The following is a 22,032-nucleotide window of genomic DNA, read 5'->3' as shown; positions in this document are numbered from 1 at the left end:
GAGCCGCGCCGAGCCGAGCCGTGCCGAGAAAGCCGAGCCGTGCCGAGCCGCGCCAGGAAAAGCCGAGCCGAGCTGTGCCGCGCCAGGGAAAGCCGATCGGAGCGGAGGCGGTCCGGGCAGCGCCGATCCGAGCCGGCGCTGCCCCCGCGCCTGCAGCAGGAGGCGCTGCCGGGCGCCGCTGCGCCCGCGCCGGGCTGCGGGCCGGAGTCCCACATTCCCGTGCCAAGTGCCGGGGAGCGGGGGTTGGACGTGCGCGCTCGGCTCCTCCCTCCCGCCCCGCTCGCCCAGCAGCAAAGTAACTCCGGAGTACGAGGGGAATCGGTGCCACCGCCGCCGCGCTCGTCGCGCCGCAGACGGCTGCCCCAGCGGGCGGCCCCGGGGCCAGCGGGCGCCCCTGGGCGCGGGGGTCTCCGGGCGAGGCGCCGCGGCGAGAGGGGCGGGCGGGGTGCGCTCCGCCCGCCGCCGCGGGCCGGGGCAGCACCGGCCTCTTTCACAAACTTCTCCGCAAGTCGGCATGGGCAGGGGGGCCGGCGCCGCCGCTTCGCTGCCGCTGCTGGCGGCGCTCGCCCTGCTGGCCGGCCGCTCGCCCGCCCTGCTCGGGGCGGCCCGGGCCCAGCTCTCCGCAGGTGAGTTCTTGCTCGGCGCCCAGGTGAGGGCGGGCGGCGCGGCGGGGTCGCGCCGTGCCCGGGCTGCGTGCCGGGAAAGGGAGGGGAAGGGAGGAGAAAGGGTTGGGAAGGGTCGCGCTGCTCCGGGACCCGGATCCCGCCCCGAGGAGCGGCGGTGGGGCTGCGGAGGGGCTGCCCCACAGCCCCATCCCCTCTCCGCTCTGCGGTGGGAGACCCACGCGTGTGCGCAGGCTGCCGGCGCGGGGCTCGCAGGGTCGGGCAGAGCGCGGGCTTCGGGCACCTTACAAACTCCCCTTCCTCACCTCCTCCTCCTCCTCTCCCCCGGCCAGCCTCCCAGGTGCCGGCGGGGTTGGAGCTGCTGTCGCCCCTTCCCCCGCTCAAACTTTTCCCGGCGTTTCCCTGCCCGGCGCGGAGGGTGCAGCCCGGCCGCTCCCCTCGCCCCGAGGCGTGGGGCGGGGAGACACGAGCTGCCGCTGGCCACCGGGATCCCCCCTCCCCACGCTAAAAAAAGAGTGGTGGGTGAGAAACGGGAGGGAAAGCTCCGATAGGGTCGGCGTCTGTTTTGTGTGAAAGCCGCGGGTTTCTCGCCCCTTCCTCCCTGTCCGCCCAGCGCCACGGGGTTGTGCGGAATTAAAGCCCGCGGGGTCGGCGGTGGGAGCTGCGGCCGGCGGGTGGTGAGTTCTGGCCCCGGGGGAGGCTCGGGGCACAGCGCCCGGGGCTGGAGCGGCCGCTCCGGGAAGAGGGCGCAGCATCTCCTGGGCTGTGCCGGGGCGATGGGGGACACTGGCGATTCGTGTGCCGGAGCGTCACCCACCTGCTCCGCTGTAGTTTATGAAGCGCCCTTCGTTGGCTGGGGGTGAAGCTTTATCACGAACGTGCTCTTATTGTTTGCGGCGTGAAGTATTACACCAAGGACCAGCTGGCTGAAATAGACTTAAGGCTCTCGTTTTTCTTTCTGCCCTCCCCCTCTCGTTTGAATAGTACTTGCAATTGCACTGGGTGCATCAGTTGGACAGGTATTTGAGATCTTTATCATACAATACTGATTTGAGAACTGCCATTAATAAAAGTATCTACACTCCTGAGACTTTAAAGAACTGATGTGTAGTCAGGGGGCTTTTCTTATTTTCCTCCTGGTCCTCCTATGAATTAGTTTTTAATTGAGACATTTGAAATGTCATTGATTAAGAAATATGCTGAAGCAGTGCTGGTCTGAGCAGATTACATCCATCCTTCTGTGTCTGACTTTGGTGTGTATAATTTTATGTCTCTGTATCAGAATTGTAAAATTATGTAAGCACCTATGAGCCCTTTACCAGGGGAAGGGAAATGTACCATCTCCACAGCTGGTATCTTGTATGAACAGCTAAAATAAAATATTCCCAAGCGTAATATCTTTTAATTCAAAACCATAGTTAAGTCAGACCAGTGATTTTTGCTTTACTTCTAACTCATCAGACTAATGTTAACACCAAAAGTAACACTTACGTAAAGATTCTTTTATAAGCTTGTTCACTGGTGTAGGGAGAGTAGGAAGTTCTGATAACTTATATGGTCTGTGGTATTTTATGCTGAAAATGTGGCATGCAGCCCGTTTTGGAACTGCAAGTACAAGCAGTCAGGTTGGTACTGTGGGGTATGTGTTAGGTAAGTGGAAAAGAATGTTCAATATCCTTCTGACCAGAGTAGGTGAAGCTTGTCAAGGAGTTGAACAATTGTATCTAGGAAACACAAGATTAATTTTTTTTTTTTTTTCTTTTTTTTTGGTGTGTATAGCATGTCAGCAGCTAGGGACTTTAGTTTCTACTGCCAAGAATCAAGAATACTGATGTATTGTACCAGTCAGAGGTTTGTTAATCAGAGACACTCAGACCTTTTTGAAGGTTTAGAGCTGTTACTAACTGGTTCTGTCATTGTACTTGTTTTAAGGTATGGTTCTTGGGCTCTTATTAAATACATTTGATATCCACAAGTAGAGCTATGCCCTGCTGAATTTGATAACTGCCACAAACTTTGTTTCATTACTTATTCTAAGCCAGTCCCAGGAGTGTGCATGTGTGTTTGTGATTCTGTTGGTGAGACTTACCTATCCTGGTGTTAGTGGATGCACACACAAAGGTTTGAGCTTGTATGTCCCAGTGAGAGCTTTTCTGTAGCCTACGATGAGAAGTTTCTCTGTTTGTGCACAGTGGAGCATCTGTTTTATACCTAGGCATCTCTGTCATTCAACATGAGTACTGTTTTGCAATCGCCTTTCTTTGACTGCCTTCCACCTTTCTCACCGTAATATAACAGCCTGTGCTTTTCCAAATTAAACTAAACCTACCTAATTCTCAGCTCCCTTTTTATTAATATTCTTCCTGTCTGAATTGCAAGAATTGAAAACTGTTAATTTTCCTTTGTTATTAATGAAGGTATTTAGTCAGTCTGGACCTTTCACAAATCTCTGTCTCATTGTAATTTGATTTTTATTTCCTTTTTATGATGCTCTGTACTACTCCTGAGCATGAACGATAGCAAGATCCAGAATTCTTCATAAAATTCTTCATAAAAACTTTGACATGTTTATTAAGGGTCTAATCAAATTACAGACTATGAATTTTTTGAAAGTTGGCCTTCCTCGGGAACTGTGTGTGATAGTTTGCCGTCTGTTCTTCCCTCTAACATATTCCGTGAAAGCAAATGAAAAGGAGCTGCAGAAACTTAGGAAAAAGACCAAGATACATTTTATAATTTGTTGCTGTCTTAGAAATTGTGCTTGTATATCTTCTCGGCCCTCTTTGCGCATAATCGAGACATTGTATCTTTTGTTTTTCTCCCCGGATTTCAAACCAAACAAAACCCCAAGCTGCCTCTCTCTGCCCTCCTCCCCCGCCCCCTTTCCCCCAACACAGCCCTAATCCGCAGTGTAATGTTTTCTGGTCTCTGTAGATTGTTTCTTTACACCGCTGCTTTCCATGACCCTTCAACTTGGGTGCGTGCCTGTCAGAATCTAGGCCAAAATGTTTTGGCAGTGTGTTCTCTGTTGAAGTCTAGCTATTCCTTATATAGCACCTCCTTTCATCTGCAACTCCTACAGTTCGATAAAGAACAAGTTCAGCTTGTTTTCACAACTCAATCACTTTAAACTTGTATTTTTTCAGATTTTATTTTTAGCAATTTGCATATTTTCAAATTTGCAGGGGAAAAAAAAATTTTGAAGAATGCTGCTGGCTTGTCAACTAGCTGATTGAAATATACATTGCACTGCCTCTGATAGTGTGTGGGGTTTCTAATTACTAAATAAAAGATATGAGGGTAAAAATTCTAGATGCATCAGCTTATCTGGAGTTACCTACTGTGATATTTCAGACCAAAGGGATAGCTAAACATAAAAAACACTGTAGATTTTATGAGTTCAAATCATTTATTAGAATAGTTGTTCCTTAGACTTTTGCATGCGAAATAGTGTCACAAATAAACATGGAAGAGTAAATATTTCTAAATTAATCTTTTTCCCTTCCCCTGATAAAATGTCTGTAGTCTGTCTTTTGGAATTAATCTAACTCAGAAATTTGATATGATAAAGTAGAAGATATTTTTTGTTTTATAGATTTTTTTTTTTCCATTAAATATACTTACAGAGAAATATACGAAAATTGTAACCAGCATATCTATTGTTTGTAATCATGTAGTAGAAGAAACAGAGAGCTCTTTGAAAATACTTTAAAATAATTAAACTCAAATTAGCTCTTTGCTGCCAGAACAGCAAAAGATGCTTCAGTCACATTTTACCTTGAATGTGCTACAATTTGCATATATGAGGGATATACAAGAGACACTTGCAGGTGCAGGTAGGTGTGCGTGTATAGGATAACTTATACATAACTTATCAGTAGCTTTTTTATTTCCCATCAAGCTGTTAAAATGTATTGACAAATTACATGGAAAATAAGTGAAATTAGAAGTGAAATTATCTTTCTGCTTTCATCACCTCCTTCTCAAATGTTTTCTTCTGTTTTACATCTTCAGCTTTTTCCATGGCACTGTGGGTTCACAGATCACTTTGCCTATCTGTATTTTCAGGTGCCATATTACACTTATACAATGGATATAAATTTTCTAATTGGAACTTAACTGATTCACATGAAATTGAAAGCACCCAGAACACAATGACCCCGGAAGTCCCAATTAGTCCTTTTTGTCTGAGAATCACAGTAGTGCTTGAATAGTGTGGTAGTGATATACACAGTGCATCTTAAAACAAGTGCATCTTAAACAGGAAAATGTCTTGCTCTTATTTAAGATCTGCTTGGGTTAAGAAATAGAAATTTAGAAATCCGAAGGGCGAGGTTGGGGTAAGAAATTTGCACATTGTGAGGTGAGAGGTCCACTTAGTCCATCATCCAATCTCTGATGGTGGGCACGGGTAGAAGGGTTTTTGGTGAGGTGAATGACTTCCTCTGACTACTGTCTGACAAAGTACTGGTATTTTATATTGTAAGTGGACTATGTAGCAATGATTGTGCCTGATGACATTTTCAGGCTGTATTGCTTTTAGCATTTGCCTTGCTTTGTGGTAAGGAATATTTATAAGTTGTGTGGAAAAAGCTATAGCCCTTTGTGTTTTGAAATAGCCTGTTGTATTCCATATATCCTAGGTCTTGTATGAAAAGATGAATAATGATTTATCCCATTTTTACCTTCTTTATGCTACACAAGGTTTTTCCAGTCTATCTCAACTATTCCTTTTCTCATCAGAAAAGTCCAGTTGTAGCCACCTTCTGTGAAGATACCATCCCATATCTTCTTTTTATCCTTTTTATCAGCCTTCTCTTTCTGTTCCAGTTCTATATTGCTCAGAGCATCTATGAGACAGCTGCCTGATGGATTTATATAGCACTTAATAATGATTTCTGTTCTGTTCCCTATCCATAGTGTGATCATTCCTGTCATTTACTTGGCTTTTTTGACCATTTGTCTCACTCCTGGTTGTGAGCTGACACTTTTATGGAACTCTTTCATTACTGAAGAGCTGAGATATTGCATTAAATGATGGTCTGTGGGGTGGCTGTGCCAGTGGACAGCAGGACTCTTGGGAAGGAGAGAGATTTTAACCAGCCCATTTTGAGGGAAAGTTTGGGGCAAGGCTCTTGAAGGACCTGTGACCTCATGTTGAATGTTTGGGAGAGTTTAATGCTTATCACCATGGTTTATCTCTTTCTTGATATGCTCTTGATAATACAAGTGAGTTTAGAAGAGTTTATCCTATTACAGGTAAAGATTTGCAGTATCTGGATTAACATGCAGACAGATCTGCAGTGTTGCTTCTTGTTCTTGAGTCTTTGTATGATCTCTGTCCTGTAGTGCTCCAGGTCATCTCATCTCTCAGGAGCTGGTATGTGACTGAGTGTCAACAAATGTTTTTGTGAAATCTCTACTCTTCCTGTTGCTACAACGATCCTGTTGAATGTGTAATAGGAAGCTTCCAAAAAATTACTTCAGTTCTGTTAGCTGAGTCAATTAGGACATACCTTGTGTTTTCAGGTGCTGATGGAATCCCATCTGTCATAGCTTATCATCGTCATGAAAAGATGTCTTTGTAGTGCTGCTCCCAGACGTGTGTGCTCCGATTTGGAGCTTCATTTGCAATCTGCCTATGCTATTAAGCTAATTTAAATTACCACTGCCACAGAGGGGGGCATTTCTATCACTTGAGTGGCTCTCAGGTCTTTGCCTGTGCCAGGTCTGGCCACCAAGTGGCCTGTGGGTGAGTTGGTTTAGCTTTATGCAAATCTCCTTGAAGGGAAGATGGGGTTTGGGATTAGTTTGCTATTATCTCACTGGCAGAAGTGCAGCCAGCTAAACCTGACATAAGGGAGGATGAGGGCTGATGGTGGGAAGGCCTGGTTTGACAGCTGTGAGTGCAGTGCTGGCACTGGTTTTAGTCACACTGGATCACCCTCTGCTCACCATGCCGGCACTTCATCCACCCGAGGAAGTACAAAAAGCAGGCAGGAGGACACAGATAGAGGTGGGAGAGAGGCCTGGTTCCCTCTCTGGAGCAGGAGGGGTTAGGCTGGTGAAGGTGTTTGAGACTGTGTCCTGGCTGACTGCACGCCAGCTGATGACAGGGTTATGCTAGTGTCTCTGACATGCAGCTTTGAGTAAACTGGGCTTAAATGTGTTCTTTTGTTCTAATAGATGGCTAAAGTGTTTATTATATAATTGTATAAACAAGGAGTGGCTTATTCATAGCACGCAGTGGAGAGCAATTGTGATGTCAAGCGATGGAGGACTTGGTGGAGGTGACACCTATATACAAGGCTAGAATTAGAAGATGTTGTGACACCCAGTTTGGGGCACAGCAGGAACTGGTTTAAAGCTGGGTTCTGTGATTTCATATCTTTCCATGCATGATCTGTCCTTGCCCATCCTCTGGGGTTTTTAAATAGGATTTAAAGGAGATATGAATGTGGGTTGAAGGGGATAAATGGCCATGGTTTCTAAAGGCCAGAGTGAGCAAGTTGGGCAGAGGTAAATGGCACTGGTGACAATTTTGTATCATCTGGCTGAGCATAAAACCCTTCTACACTTAATTTTGTAGGTCAGAAAGGTCATTACCTTGTGCTGCTTCCTGGTAAGCCTTGACTACAGATGTCTTTAAGCCAGTTGTTTAAATCTATGCAAACTACCCAGCTGAAGTCAGCTATAGTGCACACCAACTTTGTAGTTCCAAGTCAGTCTGCTCTAAATAGGAAGCCATGTAGTTGAAAGTTGTGTTTGCATTTTCAGTAAAAGATTTGAGGGATTTAATTTCTTGAGGATTGGTGCTGTGAAAAAATTCAATTCTTTGTCCTGTACTAAAGTAATATGAGATTATTTTTTTTAGCTAGTGTATGAAAGATTGGACCTTTCAGTTTGTCAGAAAGTCATTTACTTCTGTTGCCACTTACTAAAAACATGTGATTATGTTTATTAATTGAGTAGCAAAATAAGCCATTTCTCAACTACCATGTCATGTAATTAATTCTACTGACTTATGAGACACTGTTGAATACTTTAAACCCAAGTTCTGTTGCAATTAAGTTATGGTATGTTCATTCTAATTATTACACACTGGTTACTCAATTTATTTTGAGGTGGAGTTGTATGCTTTCTTTTGTGTGAAAACGCTTGCTCTGTAACAGTAAAAATGACTGATGAATATTAACTAGAAGAGAAAAATACTATGAAGAATAATTGTGGCTGTAATTCAGATGAAATTAAAACTGCTCAGAGTTAAATTTTTGACTGGATAACTGACTTCTTGAACTATTTTTTGTATTACTATTTCCAAATAGAGGTTGTGTTTCTTTGTGAGTCCTATAGAGTGGTTTATGATAATTGCTGGTTTAAAATAATTTAGGATTTTAAGTAAAAGAGAAAAGTCTACTGAAGCACTGAAATTTTAGACTGCTTTTGTGTTTTTCACTACAGTGAAAAATTAGCATTACAAGACCTGGCAGAGAGTTGTCCTGTTGCTATTAATTAGAAAAATGCTCTGATTTTATATTTTGCCACTTCACAATATCTGTATCATATCTCAGTGGTATTAGGCTGGAATAAGATCAAAATGGTATCAGTTGTCTTGGTTCTCCCAGTGTCATCCTATTTGCCTGTTCTTTGTAAGTGTGAAAGCACTTATCAGCCATGAGAATGCTGAAGAAATGTGACTGAGTTCATGACTAGATAAGTTGTCAGTGCTGACTGCCATCACTATTTAAAATACTTTAAAGGGATGATTCCTACAAAGTACCAAAGGCAGTTTAAGATCATGTTCAGTTTCTGATTCCTTAGAAGAAATGTTTTAACAATTGCAGAATATATTTTTTCGGGTATGTCTCCAACTAGTATCTTTAAGTCTGACTATCACATGCATTTTGAGTAGACAGTCCATAACAGAACATTGTTCTGACATTGTTGTGTTAACTTCAGTGCTATTTGTCATAAGTGTTCCAGAGAAGATAATGGTGTTGATTAAAAAAGAATGCTAAACAAACAAAAAAACCCAGTCCAGTCTCGAAACTGCCAAACAGTCAGTTCCAAATCCCTTCCCCCACACCTGAAGAAAGAAGTGGATTGTCGTTTTCCCCACTGTTCTCACACTCCTTGTTCCGGTGGTGGTGCATCTGCCTCCCCCACCCTCGCCCCAGGCTGGTGTATTTTTAAGCAACCTCAAACACTCATTTGCAACAGCCCCCTCCCTCCCCTTTTAAAAATCTCCTTGCCTCTCCTCATTTTTTGTTGAAAGAGTTTGATGTTAGAGTTTCCTGCTGTAGGTGAAGGAAGGTAGATGAGATTCCTTACTCAGAATGGTGAACTATAAACAGTATAAATAAATAGTTGAGTATAAATATCGCTTCTCGTGAAGTTTTTGTGTGCTCCTTTGCTTAACTGGTTAGCTGTATCTGTCTTTGTTAATGTGACAACGTGGTTTGGTGCATTTCATGTTCACTTTTCAGTCTAGTAAATTTCCAGTTAGAGACTTTCCACTCTTGCACAGCAGATGTATAATAAAGTAATATTTTCAGTCTTTTCCTAAGTCAATTCAGAAAAGCCAAACAAATACTCTTTTTGCAGTTACTTTTTACCAGCAATCAGTTCTGACTCAATTTTTGAATATACTAGAAATTGCAAACTCATTCCTCAGGCTTGCCAGCTCTTCAGCATATGAATGCTTTGTGTGTGTGGTCTTGTTTAGTGCAAAAGGTCTATTTATATTAAGTTTTTTGCATTTGTAAATCTCTGCGGGGTTGGCTTTCCTTTCTTGCTACCTTTCCTTTCAGATAGCATGACAAACCATTCACAACCCCCACCACAAACAAAATCCTTCATGTCCTTGCTCTACTTACTTACAAGAATGTAAATAGATATGTAAGGGTGGAAAGACATTTTCTAGGTGAGAGCAAAACCCTTAGAGTGTAATGGTTTGGATTTCTGAATCAGTTGAAACTAAGCTTGGTAATGAAAGGGAATATAATTTTCCTGGTAGACACAGGCTAAATAGATGGGTGTAATGTTACAGCAAGTAAAGATTTAAAGGTGGGGTGTTTTTTCAGACTGAGGTGGCTGAAACCTGGAAGTGAGAAGTTTTTAATCAAATTGGCTTTTGCTTCAACTTTTAGTATTTTTAAACCACTTCTATTAGTAGTTGCTTGCTCCATATGCTGTTGTTAGCCACTGTGGTTGACTTTTTCCTTTGATAAAGTTAGTTTAATGGTTTAATGTTTTGATTCTTCTTATATTAGTGGGAAAGTGTTGCATTCCTAGGTGGTGTGTTATTCCCAGTAGATTTTTTCTCACCCCCCCTTCTTTTTTTTTTCTCTTCCCTTCTTTTCTCTTTAATTTAAAATACCTGTATGCTGATTTGATTAAGTGCTGTTGGGTAGGCTAACAGCTCCTTCTGAGTCATGTTGAAGGCATGAAGTGCTTCCAGGTCTGCAGTTCTTTCCAGGGATGAGCAAGTTCCTGGCCAGTTTGTGTAGCCTGTTGTCTGCAAACAGCAGTTAACTACCAGACTCAGTTTATAGGATGTTTTAAAGGCATTGAAATGGATATACCAAACAGCTTTTTTGGGGGTGATGGTTGTTCCCTCTGGCTCACTTATCTGTATTTCTTTGGTTTATACTCCAAATGCTTCAATTCTTTTGGTGATTTATTGGTGTTTCTGTCAAATGTTGAACAAGGAGTTAAATGACCAGCAATTTGGAAGGGCAAGATTATGCTCTTGTTTAGAGACTGCACAGATGTTCTTTATGAGCATTCAGAAGAGGGGAGTCTGTACATTACTTTCAGGTTGACAGAAACCATGTATTTTAAAATCCTTGGTCTGAGCTTTATGGGCTATGTGATGAGGCTGTGAACCTGAAAGTGTAGCATTTGTGATTAATAATGACATTTGCAGACCCTAGGAATACTGGAATAATCTGTTACATTGCTTTGCTTGCATAGTGATAGTATCCAGATGCTAAGCATAAACATCTCTCTCTGTTTGCTTAAGCATAGAAATGGGAATGAAAACAAGCACTAGACAATTTGAGTTTCTGGGAAATAATTTTGGCCATCCATCTCTTTAAAGCTATTAAGTAAGAAGCAGCCTTAAGTAATTAATGGGCCAGTCTTATTCTATGAAGTTGAAAGAATTAGAAAAATTATATTTTTGTGGAAATGAATATGTGAAAAAAATACCAAAAATCTTCCACTGCACTTGGACATGAAGCATTTGGACTGTGAACCTAAACCTAAAAATACCCCAGGATTAGCAAGTGGAAGCAAAAGCCAAACAAAATGCTCAAATTTACTAAGTTTGAGGCAGTCCCCAGAATACACAGGAACAAGTGAATGCAGTTGGTAAATGTTATTTATTTCCCCCTAATAAAATAACAATTTTATTCACTTTTGAAGTGCACAGCAGTACTGATGCTGATTACCTGATAGATAGTTTGTTAAGTTCTTACCTAGTGCAGTTTCCTGGGCACTGCTTGTGTAGTGCTTGCAACAAAGCTGTAGTGGAAAGTGGTTATGGAGAATTTCTTGCCTTGAATAATACTTTGAAAATGGGAAAACAACATAATCTTACTTTGATTTGTGAAGTATAGGGGAGGCATAAGTTCACTACTCCTTTGTCTTTAAAGAAAAAGCAACTGCTCTCATATTTGTTGGAGGACAAAATTAAGTACTAGGATCACATTTTTGTAACAAATAAGTCCTTAAACCATAAAGATCCCAAGTCCTCTTATATGTTCTTCCACATCAGTTACTGTCTTGTGGTTGAGGATTGAGTCCTGTGCTGGTGACAGTATTTCAGCTGTGTAAACAAAATAGATTTGAAGAAGAAAGTGTAAAGTTAAGAAGGGGTAAAAGGGATCTGTGAACCCATTGCAGAAATCTTGAAGTTGATGGGTTTCTTCAGTACTGTGCCATGACTGAGGAGGATGCCTTTTTTTTCTCTGTAACACACAAAATGAGGGCTGAGAATGAAAGGAAGATAAGCCCATCCTTGTTGCTTCTCTTCAGCTTTTGGTACTTCAGGAATAGCTCATATTTTATCATCATCTTGTTACGCTGACAGGTTTGTGGGCAGTAGTACGTAAAATTCTAAACAACTCTGTTCATGCTGTGTGTTGAGTGTGTTGCCAGGTGAAAGAGGTCAGAAAAACAAACCAGCCTACCTGCCTACCTTCTTAGTTAAGACAGAGTTATGGACAGGCAGTGGGGTTTGGTGACTTTCTTGATTCTCCCGTTTCTTCCATGTGTCTGCTTAGTTTTTGTTTTATTGGTGTGGGATTTTTTAAACTCCCAGATCAGGGTGCCTTTATATTCCTGTTTATTGCATTAAAAAGGCCCTGTCAAGAAGGAATCCAGGTAAAACTGGTTTCTTTTTATTTCTTAATCCTTTTTTGAGACATTTGGCATCCAAGATGACTATGTATTGTTTGTCATAGGATCCTTACTGTCCTTCTTTTTCATTCTCTCTTATCTGCTTGTTTACTATATCTCAACTACAGTAATTAAACCTATGATTAAATTTGCATATCTTTGGGTACAAATTAAGAAAGAGCAGGCAGTTTGTGGCTTCAGTATTTAAGCAAAATGGGTCCTTCTTATATAAAAGATTACTTTTACTATGTTTAGGCCCAGAAAAGTTGCTATTTCCTTTTGCAATTGAGAAACATAACTTAGAAAAAGAGTGGAATTGAACCTCAAGATTTCTGTAATCTGTCAGGGGAAAAAGTAGAGAACGTGTAACAACATTAAGAACATTAGAGTTGCACATATTAAAAACTTCTGTCTAAATAAGTTGTAATTAAGAGGATTTGCCTTTAGCAGTATAAAAGATAAACTACCAATGATTGTATCTTCTATGTAAATGTTCAGTAATTGATGTATAGCTCTTAAATGGACCCAGTGGCTGTTTGATGAATATGTTTATACATGGTAAAATATATAAATACATCTAAGTCCCTGGAGTATTTTTGCTGTCTTCCATATATGATTGATCAGTTTACCTAAGACACAGACTAGTTTGTTCTCAGACACAATTTACAGATTCTGGCATGATGAAATGTTATAATAGCAAGAGATAAAATGCATGGGCAAAGAAGATATTCTTAATAGAGGACTGTAATCAGTGTTTGAAAACTGGCTAATGGATTGCAGAAGATAGCAGCCTCAGACACAGCAATAAAGACCACGTATGTAAATGCAAATGCATGGTAAAATTAAATAAACTCGAAGCTTGGATAAACGTTCTGAAGTGTATTTCAGTTTGCTTTCTAAAAACTTTGGAATGAAAGGCTTGGATAACTAGGAAGTTATCCTTTTTTAGTTCAAGCTTTTAACTTGAATGCCTGTGACTAGAAACAGTAAAAATAATTTCCAAAGCCAAAGCAAGGTTTTGTTTGAGTAAAGTTGTCTGCACACTTAGCTGCACTGCATTTTGCTCTTGGAATCCTATGAGCTGCTACAGCAAGGAATTAGAAGGATCTTGCTAGTTTTATCTGTGACACTAGTACCTGTCAGGACAATTCTCTTTTGCTGTGACTTAGACATATGGCTGTGTCTGCATTGACAAGTAATTTAGTGTAATAGATGCTGGTAGCTGAATTGGAACATTAGAGAGAGTGAGACACAGTGCATGTGGTGTAGCCTGGCAGGGTTACCTCAGATTTCATGGTCTTCTCCTGTAGGCTCATTTTTTCTGGTGTCTTTGGGTTCCTAAGGATTTCATGGTACATAGTCCAGTAACTTTGAATCAAGCTTCCCTGAGAATTGTTAGAGCATTTTAGATGTGGAGCTTCTGGTGTGCTTGTATCTGACTGTGATGGTGAAGTTCACATGTACAAGAACTGTGCTGAGAAACAAATTACTGGTAAATGAGGCAATCAAGGCATTTATTTTTCTTCTCTTTTGAATCAATTCCCGACACAGGTACAAAAAGGACACTAGACAGGCTATCTGCTAGAGAGTGGGAATAAATATAAATATAAAATCAGTGGGACAAAAAATTGAAGAGGAACATGTTCTGAAAAAGTAGCAATATTTTTGAAATCATGTGTTTTGCCCTTTTCATAAGCCTCTCTATTGTGGTTTTAGCTGTTTGGCTAGTAGGTTTTTCAAGTGGTGAACAAATAAGAGATGAAGATGATGATGATGTGTTAATTTAGTGATGAGTGTTTTCAAGGCTGAGAAGCTAACCTGGCAGGGAAAACTGAAAGCATGTTTAGATAGTGAAATTGAATACTGTATTCAAACAGTGCTTTATATTTGCTGGGGAGAGCAAAGATTGGCCTCCAAATGTTTGAGGCAGAAATCATGCAGGCTAAAGATCTCTGGTTCTGTTTTCCTCTCTGAGATTGTGTTGCCCATTATGGTACCAATATTTGAGAGACCTGAAATACTTTAGCCTCATGATGTTCCTGTGGTTTCTGTTGTACTACACCCCTCATTTAGGATAGAGATGTGACTGTAAGTTGGAGAGTGTACATCCAATAAGGCATTATGCTTTAATTTCTTATGTTCTAACTTATATCCTAGTTTGTTAATTAGGTATTAGGTTATCCCCTCCTGCAACAGGTAAGTGAAATTTTATATGAAGCAAAGCTGCACAAAATTATACCCCACTGAGAGAACTAGTCCTGAATAAGGAAGGCATTGTCAGTGTGTTTGCAAGTAGCATTGATGGTAATAACACCTATTGGTAATGACACCAACAACAGCTCAACCTGGCAATAACATCAGTAACACCTACAATGATTTTGAGGGAAATGGTTAGTAAAAGGGACCAAGCTGGTAGTTTTTTCAGTGAAAACCTCTGAAAAGAGGTAGGGGAGGGAGAGAAAAGACTTGTTGATAAAAATGAATTAGAATATATTAAACTTGAAAATGAAATATAGATCATAGGAAATTAGAGTTTAAATAAGAATTGGCCAGAAGGAGAGAAGCTGTGTGCTAAAGCTAGCTGAGATGTCTGCCCCTATAGAGTTTAATATCTCACTATGTGTGAAGAGTGTGACCTGGAAATGAGATTAAAACAGGAATTGACCAGAACCAGGAGATGAACCATTACACCTTCCTGGAGGTGTCCACTCCCAAGATTAATACCAGACAGACTAAGGAAAATGTGATTTGCAAAGAAGATAAACATGCATTCTCCATATCAAGCAGATCATCTAATAGGACTTGGATAGAAAGTAGCCTTGACTCTCTATCAGAGACTTATGTCCTGTTGTCAAATAGATTTTTTCCAAGGCCATTTGAACATCTTACTTTAGCAGACTTGGCAGCAAAACTATTATTGAATGTTTTATTAATGTTGAAAAGCATAATGTGGCAAGTTCACTCTTCTCATATTTAATCTTCTTCCTTACATGGTAACTAATAAAAATATCAGATTTCTGATTAAGCAATGCGGGATTGATGTCATTATTGACATATGAGACAGGTTTTTTTTCCTACATCTCTTTGTGCAACTGATCCCAAAAGCATGAAGTTTCAGAGATGAGATTGCCCTTTAGAAGGAGAGAAGTGCCAAGTTTTCATAGTTTATCTGTTAGAAAACGGTGGAATATGTTTTTTTTTTTTTTAATTTAAGAGTTCAGTTAAATACAGTATTTAACACTTCAGTTCCCCTACCTCCTCCTTTTTTTGTGAGTTCTTGGGATTGTTTTCAAAGAAGAAGTCAGGGAAGTGTAAGTATACAAAACTAGTCATCCCAAAATACAAATCCAGATGACATATAATTGGTTGCACAGCAGATATGTCTAATGATGAAGAAACATTTTCAAATCTTCCCTCCAGTTTTTAGCATCACATCTTTCAGGCATATAGGTTTGCTTTGGCTAGAAGTCATGTGAATGTTGACTATCAAAGGTGTGTGTATTACTAGGCACTCAAAAGAAAAGCATAATTGTAATTCATGTTATAGTAACAATACCTACACTACCACTTATTGCTGTCTTTCCATTTTCAATGCCAGTTTTTTAATGGAGGGTGACCAGTGCTGCTGGTTCTGTTAGGGGCTGTCTGTTTAAATGGCACAAAGTGAATTGTTTCTTTCTTCTGCTGTCGTAATCAGGACACATGGGATATTTCTGCAAGCCAGAATAGTTTTGGAATGATGATTTAATTTTGAATGGACCTGTGAAGGGCATCTGGACCTCGGACATCAGTGAATGGGCCAATCTTGGCAGCAGGAACACCTGTGGGTTCAGGATATGCATGTGGGTTTTTTGGGGGTTTGGTTTGTTGTTTTTTTTTTTTTTTTTTGTTTGTTTGTTTGTTTTTGTTTTTGGTTTTTTTTTTGTTTGTTTGGTTTTTTGTTTGTTTGTTTGTTTTGTTTTGTTTTGTTTTAGTTTGTTTGCTTCTGTTGGGCTTTCAGTTAATTTTTTATTTTTCTGGACTGCACTGAGGGGATTGTAGCCAGCAGATTGTGGCAAGATTCTGTCCCCCACTGCCCAGTGCTGGTGAGGCATGTCTAGAGTATTTTGTTGGGAATTGTGGCTCTTGCCTTCTCCTAGATCATGAAGGATATGGAGAAGCTGAAGCCTCTTGGGAAGTTACCTAGATTGGATGGTGTGACCTAGAAGGGAGCTGGGCTGGTTTAGTCTCAAGATGAAGAAGAGTAAGGGGATAATCCTAAAGGAGGTTGCAAGAACTTGAAGGGTGGTTATGAAGATGAGAGAGACGATCTCTTTGATAGCAGCAAATAATACAGCAAGGGGCAGTAGACAGAAATTGCAGCTTGGGAGGCTCAGCTTGAATGCTATAAATCTTTGCTCGTGTGTAGGAGGTGGTGGAGCAGAACAGAATGCCCAGGGCAACCCCTGTCCACTGAGGCTTTCAGTCCTCAGCTAGACAAAGCTGTGGCTGATGTTATAGTCTTGGTGATAATTCTACTTTGAAGGGAGTATTTGGCCTAGATGGCCTCCAGAGGTGTCTTGCAAGCAACACTTCTTTGATTCTAGTGGAAGTGTAGCCTGCAATTTCATGGGGTGTGGGAACAGGTCGATGCAGGTTGAAAGTGCTCCAGCCTGGCAGAATGGCTGGTTGGTCTCTGTTACAGAGAGACATTTTCATAACCTTTGCTCCTTCTCTGAACAGCAGTCACACTGGATTTTTTTTTTTTTATTATTTTTTATTTTTTTTGGATATCATTCATTCACAAATAACCCAGTAATGGGTTCACAGAAACACATGGATTTCTTTGCCTTTTTTACTTTTCCCTCCTATGTGTAACTCTGAGTTGGGCAAGATTTATACTTCTTCATGCAAACTCATTTATAAACATGATTTGCCCTGCAAGTCAAGCATGAAGACAGCAAGGGTTTAGGGTTTGCCTTCTTGCTCCTGTTATTTGGAGAGTATAGCTCTCCTAGTAAGAGGATGTCTGGAAGTTCTTCCATGTGATATCCATTGTTCCACAAAAGAAGCATCTTACAGTATTTAATGCTTGCTGAGGTAAAACCCCTCAAGCCTGTTTAACCCTTGGCTTCTTAAAGGAGGTGATGAAATGAAAACTCTCTTTCCAACATGGAGGATGCCTTATGTGAAAATACATTTCTCTCTGTTGTCAGACCATTTCTCAAAGCATATATGAAGGTGATGTGTAGATATGTGACAGTAAGGTCAAATTAAATCAATTCAAATTAAAAATTAATCTAAAACAGTTTAGTTAAATCATGTTAAAATTCTGTGTGGGTTGCTTTCATTCAGTATTAAAATGTTGTATTAACATTCAGTTTAGTATAATTCACCTTAGGAATGGATTATGGTAAATTGGATTAAAGTAGACTAATTCTGGAAAAGGAGACTACATGAGTTTTTCAAAGTTAAATAAAATGAATTCAGCGATAATTTAGACTAATTTTCATTGTTCCAATGTGTCATCCTGTGGTACATAAACACTCTTTTTTTCAAGATCAAAATAAGGTAGGTATATGATTCAGCCCTTCCTTGCTCTGCTGAGGATAAGCATCAAATCTCTGCTTTTTAATGTTGAGCCCCCATTTTATCCTTCTGTTTTGGGAAGCCTCTGAAGGCTGTTAAACCTTTTTCCTCAGTGCATCAGGAAGGTGCATTTTTCAGGTTCTCCAATGAATTTACTTGAGAAGAAGCACGTAATCAGGTGATATATTGTGCTTATTCAAGTTGAGCTGTGTAGAATGTAGCTTTTAGTACAAGGCTATTTTTAAAGTTATCAATAAGGGGGTGTGTATGAAGGGGTGTCCCCAACAAACAGCAGTCACCTAACTAAAAGTACGACATTAAGGTCTGTCAGCAAAACTGATCAATCATTTGTGCAGTGCTTTCTTCAAGAAAGCCTTTCTTTAGCCTCAGAAATACTTCAGATAAGGTTCCCAAGGCATCTAGTCATCTGGTTTGGGGCAATTTAAGGAATTGCTGTCCATGAGTGTCTGCTCCAGTAATGCGGGTCAGAGCTTGGAGCCAACATGTGGATCACGGAGAGGGAAGTGTGTTTAGTGCTTTGTGACCACAGGGGATGGCCGAGCTCCTGCTCAGCACAGGGGGGACTTAACTCCTTCAGCTGCTTTAGCCAGCCCAGCGGGAGTCAGAGCAGAGAGCACATGGTGTTGGCAGATTCTGAAAGGGATTAGTTTAAGTCTGCTTGAAGCTGTGTGCTCTGAAGTTGTTACAGGCAACCTTTTCATGGTTAAAAATCAAGAAACAAGCTGCTCCTTACCAAGAAAAACATGCCCTCTCTCCCAAACCCTCAAACTCAAACAATCCACAGAATAACACCTTTGTGCATGATGTGTTTGATGGGATGTATATTAGTGTTTGTGAAACAAGCTTTATCCATATTGTCAAAACTTTTTGAGCTAATATATTCAGACTATTTGGTATTTGGGGAAAGTAGTTACTGTTTTAACATATGATAGATTGAGTGCTGACTTTTTTTGGGAATTTAGAATTTGAAATGGAAGCAATCTTTCATTCCAGAAATATAGATGCTTTTTTTTTTTTAGAAGATCAGTGCAAAATTTTGTAGTAATTTTCGGTAGGTTCAGTGTAAAATATGAATATCCAATTAAGAAATTTTGATTGGCTATTGTGTTTCTTAGTGCTTAACTAAAAAATTAGAAGAGTGGATTGAGTTCTCTTTCACTTAGCCAGCACAGAATTCTTCAGCAATTTTCTGTGGACAAGGTGCCTTCTGTCATGGAATGCATGCTACATGTAAAGATCTCTCAGTTTCAATTAGTTAATACCACATTTACTGTATTTGAAGGAACAGTCCCTCATTTAAAGTGTATTCAGTTCAGGGTTTCATAACACTAACCTTTGAGACAGCTGTGATTGTAGGATTTTATTTCCACCTCTATATCTCATGTGTGTGTTATTGTGCACGGTCCTGCTATGTCACTTTCTGTTCCTCTTTTGCCTGCTGTATTTTTATTCTGATGAAGAGTTTGATGCACTATGGAAGACTAGCAACCTGTTGTCATGAAAATAGATGCTGAGGGCAAATATGCAGATAATCACAAAATGTTTGCTTTAAAGTTCTGCTTGGAGAAAGAAAGATTAGTTGCTTAAGTTGCTTCAGATGGGGGGAAAAACCCTCTCTCCCACTGGTTGCTAGTAACATTTCCCATTGAAATGATAGTATTGTCGATCCAGAGAAGTTTTCTTTTTTTTTTGTACAATACACTATTGATGATCCCTCCTTGCCATTCAAAAATTCAGGAATAATGTTGATTCAGATACTTTTTAAAATAGGAAACCGCACAATATTGATGAAAATGAAGAAAGAATGAGGAGTCAACAAACAACTGAAGTACCAAAACGAGGAGATTGTGTTCAGTGGAATGGCTGTTTTCATTTTTTTTATTATTATTCCGCATTTTTCCCCACTCTCTGTGATTTAAAAGAAGTATGAAGAAAATGTTAAAACATTAGTTATTGGTCTAGTCCTTTGCATCCCATACTTAAATGTGGCAGTGTTATATCTTTTTGAACGTGCTTAAAACTTCTAGTTTCCTGGAATTTCTGAAAAAATTATTGAAAACTAAAGGGTTTTTCTTGATTATTCTTTTTAAATTGACTGTGCTTAGGAAAGTTAAGAAACCACATTCAGAGACTACTTCAGGACTACCCAAATTAATTAGCATAAACTTTGTGGTTTCCAGTTAAAACTTCTCATTCACAAGAAAAATCTATCCCATTTTTGGCTTGCTATTTTGAATAAAAGAAAAAATTCTAAGCTTTCAATACTGGATTTTTAAAATAATTTCAAATATAGTGTGTAGACTTCCAAATTGCTAGATGAAGACTGGTTTGTTTTTGGATGATGTCAAAACCAATTAAATTTAAATTCTGTTTGGTTTCATGTATTAGAGTTTGTTCTCTATAGGATCTTGAGCTTTCCTAGGATTCTGTAGTGGTAATGTGTGCTGCTTGAATGAGTTAACACTGCTGGCAGTTCAAGTAGAAAGAAAAACCTGAGGAGAAATCATGTTCAAGTGGGTAGCCACTTGCAATATGATACCAGTCTTGAAATTCCTAGAGCCAGATTAGTATGATCTGCTTCATTCCTACAAATAGAGACCTTGGGGCTTTCTTCATTGTCAAGTGAGTATGTTGAAGACACAGTTCACTGTGGAGCCATGTGTTTTATGGATATTACATACTTCTTAGCTTGAACAAGGAGGGAAAGAAATGAGAAGTGTGAATGTTTTTGTTTTCAGGCTAGTTTCTAATGTCAAGAGAAGCAATTTGATAGAGCATTTGGCATTGTTGGAAGAAAAAGAAAAAATAATAAAGAAATCTGCTTGCATTCAGGAAGTTTGGTATTTTATTTCCCCTTCTGTGTTTCTAGGAACATCTTAATTGAACAAGAAATCTTTCAAGCATTGCCAAATCAATGCTGCAAAATTGTTATACCTGTTTTCTCTGAAACTATAGCTGCCTGTAGCAAATTTGTGAATTAAAAATGATTCACACTCCACTTTTTACATGAGACAAGGAACATTTTTAAAAGTTGTCAATAAGGTGCATGTATGCATCCTTATGTAAATTTTACTTTTCTGCATATTCGTTTATTATTATTACCCCTACTCTGTTTTGACTTTTAATTACTGAGCACTCTTTCGAGTTGATTTCACTAATGCAAACAGAAGGGAAACCAGGAGAGAAGCCATGAGTCAACTGAAATGATTATTTTTTATGCAGGCAAGTTGAAATTGATTTGTTCAGGTGCTATGTTTCTGCATTTTTCTAGGATTATCAGCTTCAAGTTTGATTCCGTCCTGAGGCTAAAGGTTCATCTGGCTGAATGTATAATTTGAAGCTGATTTTACAGTGTATTTTTGGGATTTGTTGGAGGGTTCCTTCCAGTGTGCCTGAAGTTTTCCAGCATCTGGAGGGAGGTGGAGGATCTTAGAGGGACCTTGGAGTTCCTCTGAAACAGAAACTTCAACTGGTAGGAGACAGCCCTGGCCCCAGGGATTTGTGCTTTTTTGTGTCTTCTTCAGCATTTCTGTGACCTTTCTGCTCAGCCACCTCTGAGGGTGGTAAACAACTTCCCAGTGAAGACACTGGAAAGGAAGTGGGAAGAGGCTGGCTGAAGCTTGGCTTGTGTGAGCTGTGGAGTGTAGTATTACTCATGGTAGCTTTAGGCTGTCATGAGACTTTGGGCTGAACTTTACATACAGGTTTAGTGCTCTGGAAAGTACGTGGTTATGGTAATTATGTCTTCAATCCTACTTCATTTCTGCAAGTGGAATGTGGAAGTAAAGGGATTTTTAACTTCTCCTCAAGCTTGAGTAGATTTTGACTGTTGTCTTAACTCAAAAATGTGAATGCCTCTGGGTTAACACGGCTAGCAGTTCTTCTGGTTTTCCTTGAGACAAGGTTAGGAGTAGGTTCCTTGGCAGCTGACCTGAATTGGCTCTTCTCTTGGTGTCTCTCTTCCTTGGCATGAATCTGCCTGTTCCTGGTTGGCCAGTCCAGCCTGATAATCCAGCAGGAAGCCATTCCTTGAGGTGCCACTCAGGTGGAAGGGAGGGCCAGGAGCGATTCTGCTGCCACAGGGAGCAGTGGTGCCAGCGGCGATCCTGGGAGTACAGGGCTGATTCCCAACCTGAGAGAGCTCCAAATCCTTGGCTTTGTGGCTCAGGTGAGCGTGAGTACAGGCACAAAGGGTGGAGGCCATAGTCGGTGTGCCACTAGTAAGGGTGATGAATATTAGATCATGCCCCTAGGTTTTCCCTTCATCTGTTATCCTGTTTACTGGCAGCCCTTTCAATTTGTTCCCCATCAGACGTGTCTGGGTAGCTTTCTAGGGCTTCAGAGCTAAGGCTTGGTGTTTTGCTTTAACTTTGGTTGACTGCTTGCTGTTGGTTAGAAAGGATGAAGTGCCCACTCT

General features: G+C 40.5%; 1 protein-coding gene across 3 annotated transcripts in view; it reads left to right on the top strand.

The window, feature by feature from the left end:
• Window positions 1–443: 443 nt before the first annotated feature.
• The window catches only part of PTPRK (protein tyrosine phosphatase receptor type K), a 371,462-nt gene continuing 349,873 nt past the window's right edge, over window positions 444–22,032 (top strand). For all 3 annotated transcript variants that reach the window (XM_056487252.1, XM_056487251.1, XM_056487253.1), the window contains exon 1: window positions 444–626. In XM_056487252.1, coding sequence (XP_056343227.1) covers window positions 515–626 — 112 coding nt within the window. In that variant the 5' untranslated portion in view covers window positions 444–514. The remainder of the gene's footprint in view (window positions 627–22,032) is intronic.

The sequence above is a fragment of the Oenanthe melanoleuca genome, chromosome 3, assembly GCF_029582105.1.
Source record: "Oenanthe melanoleuca isolate GR-GAL-2019-014 chromosome 3, OMel1.0, whole genome shotgun sequence".
NCBI classification, from domain to species: domain Eukaryota; kingdom Metazoa; phylum Chordata; class Aves; order Passeriformes; family Muscicapidae; genus Oenanthe; species Oenanthe melanoleuca.
The sequence above is the reverse complement of the archived record's forward strand: the minus strand, read 5'-3'. Positions and strand labels throughout refer to the sequence as shown.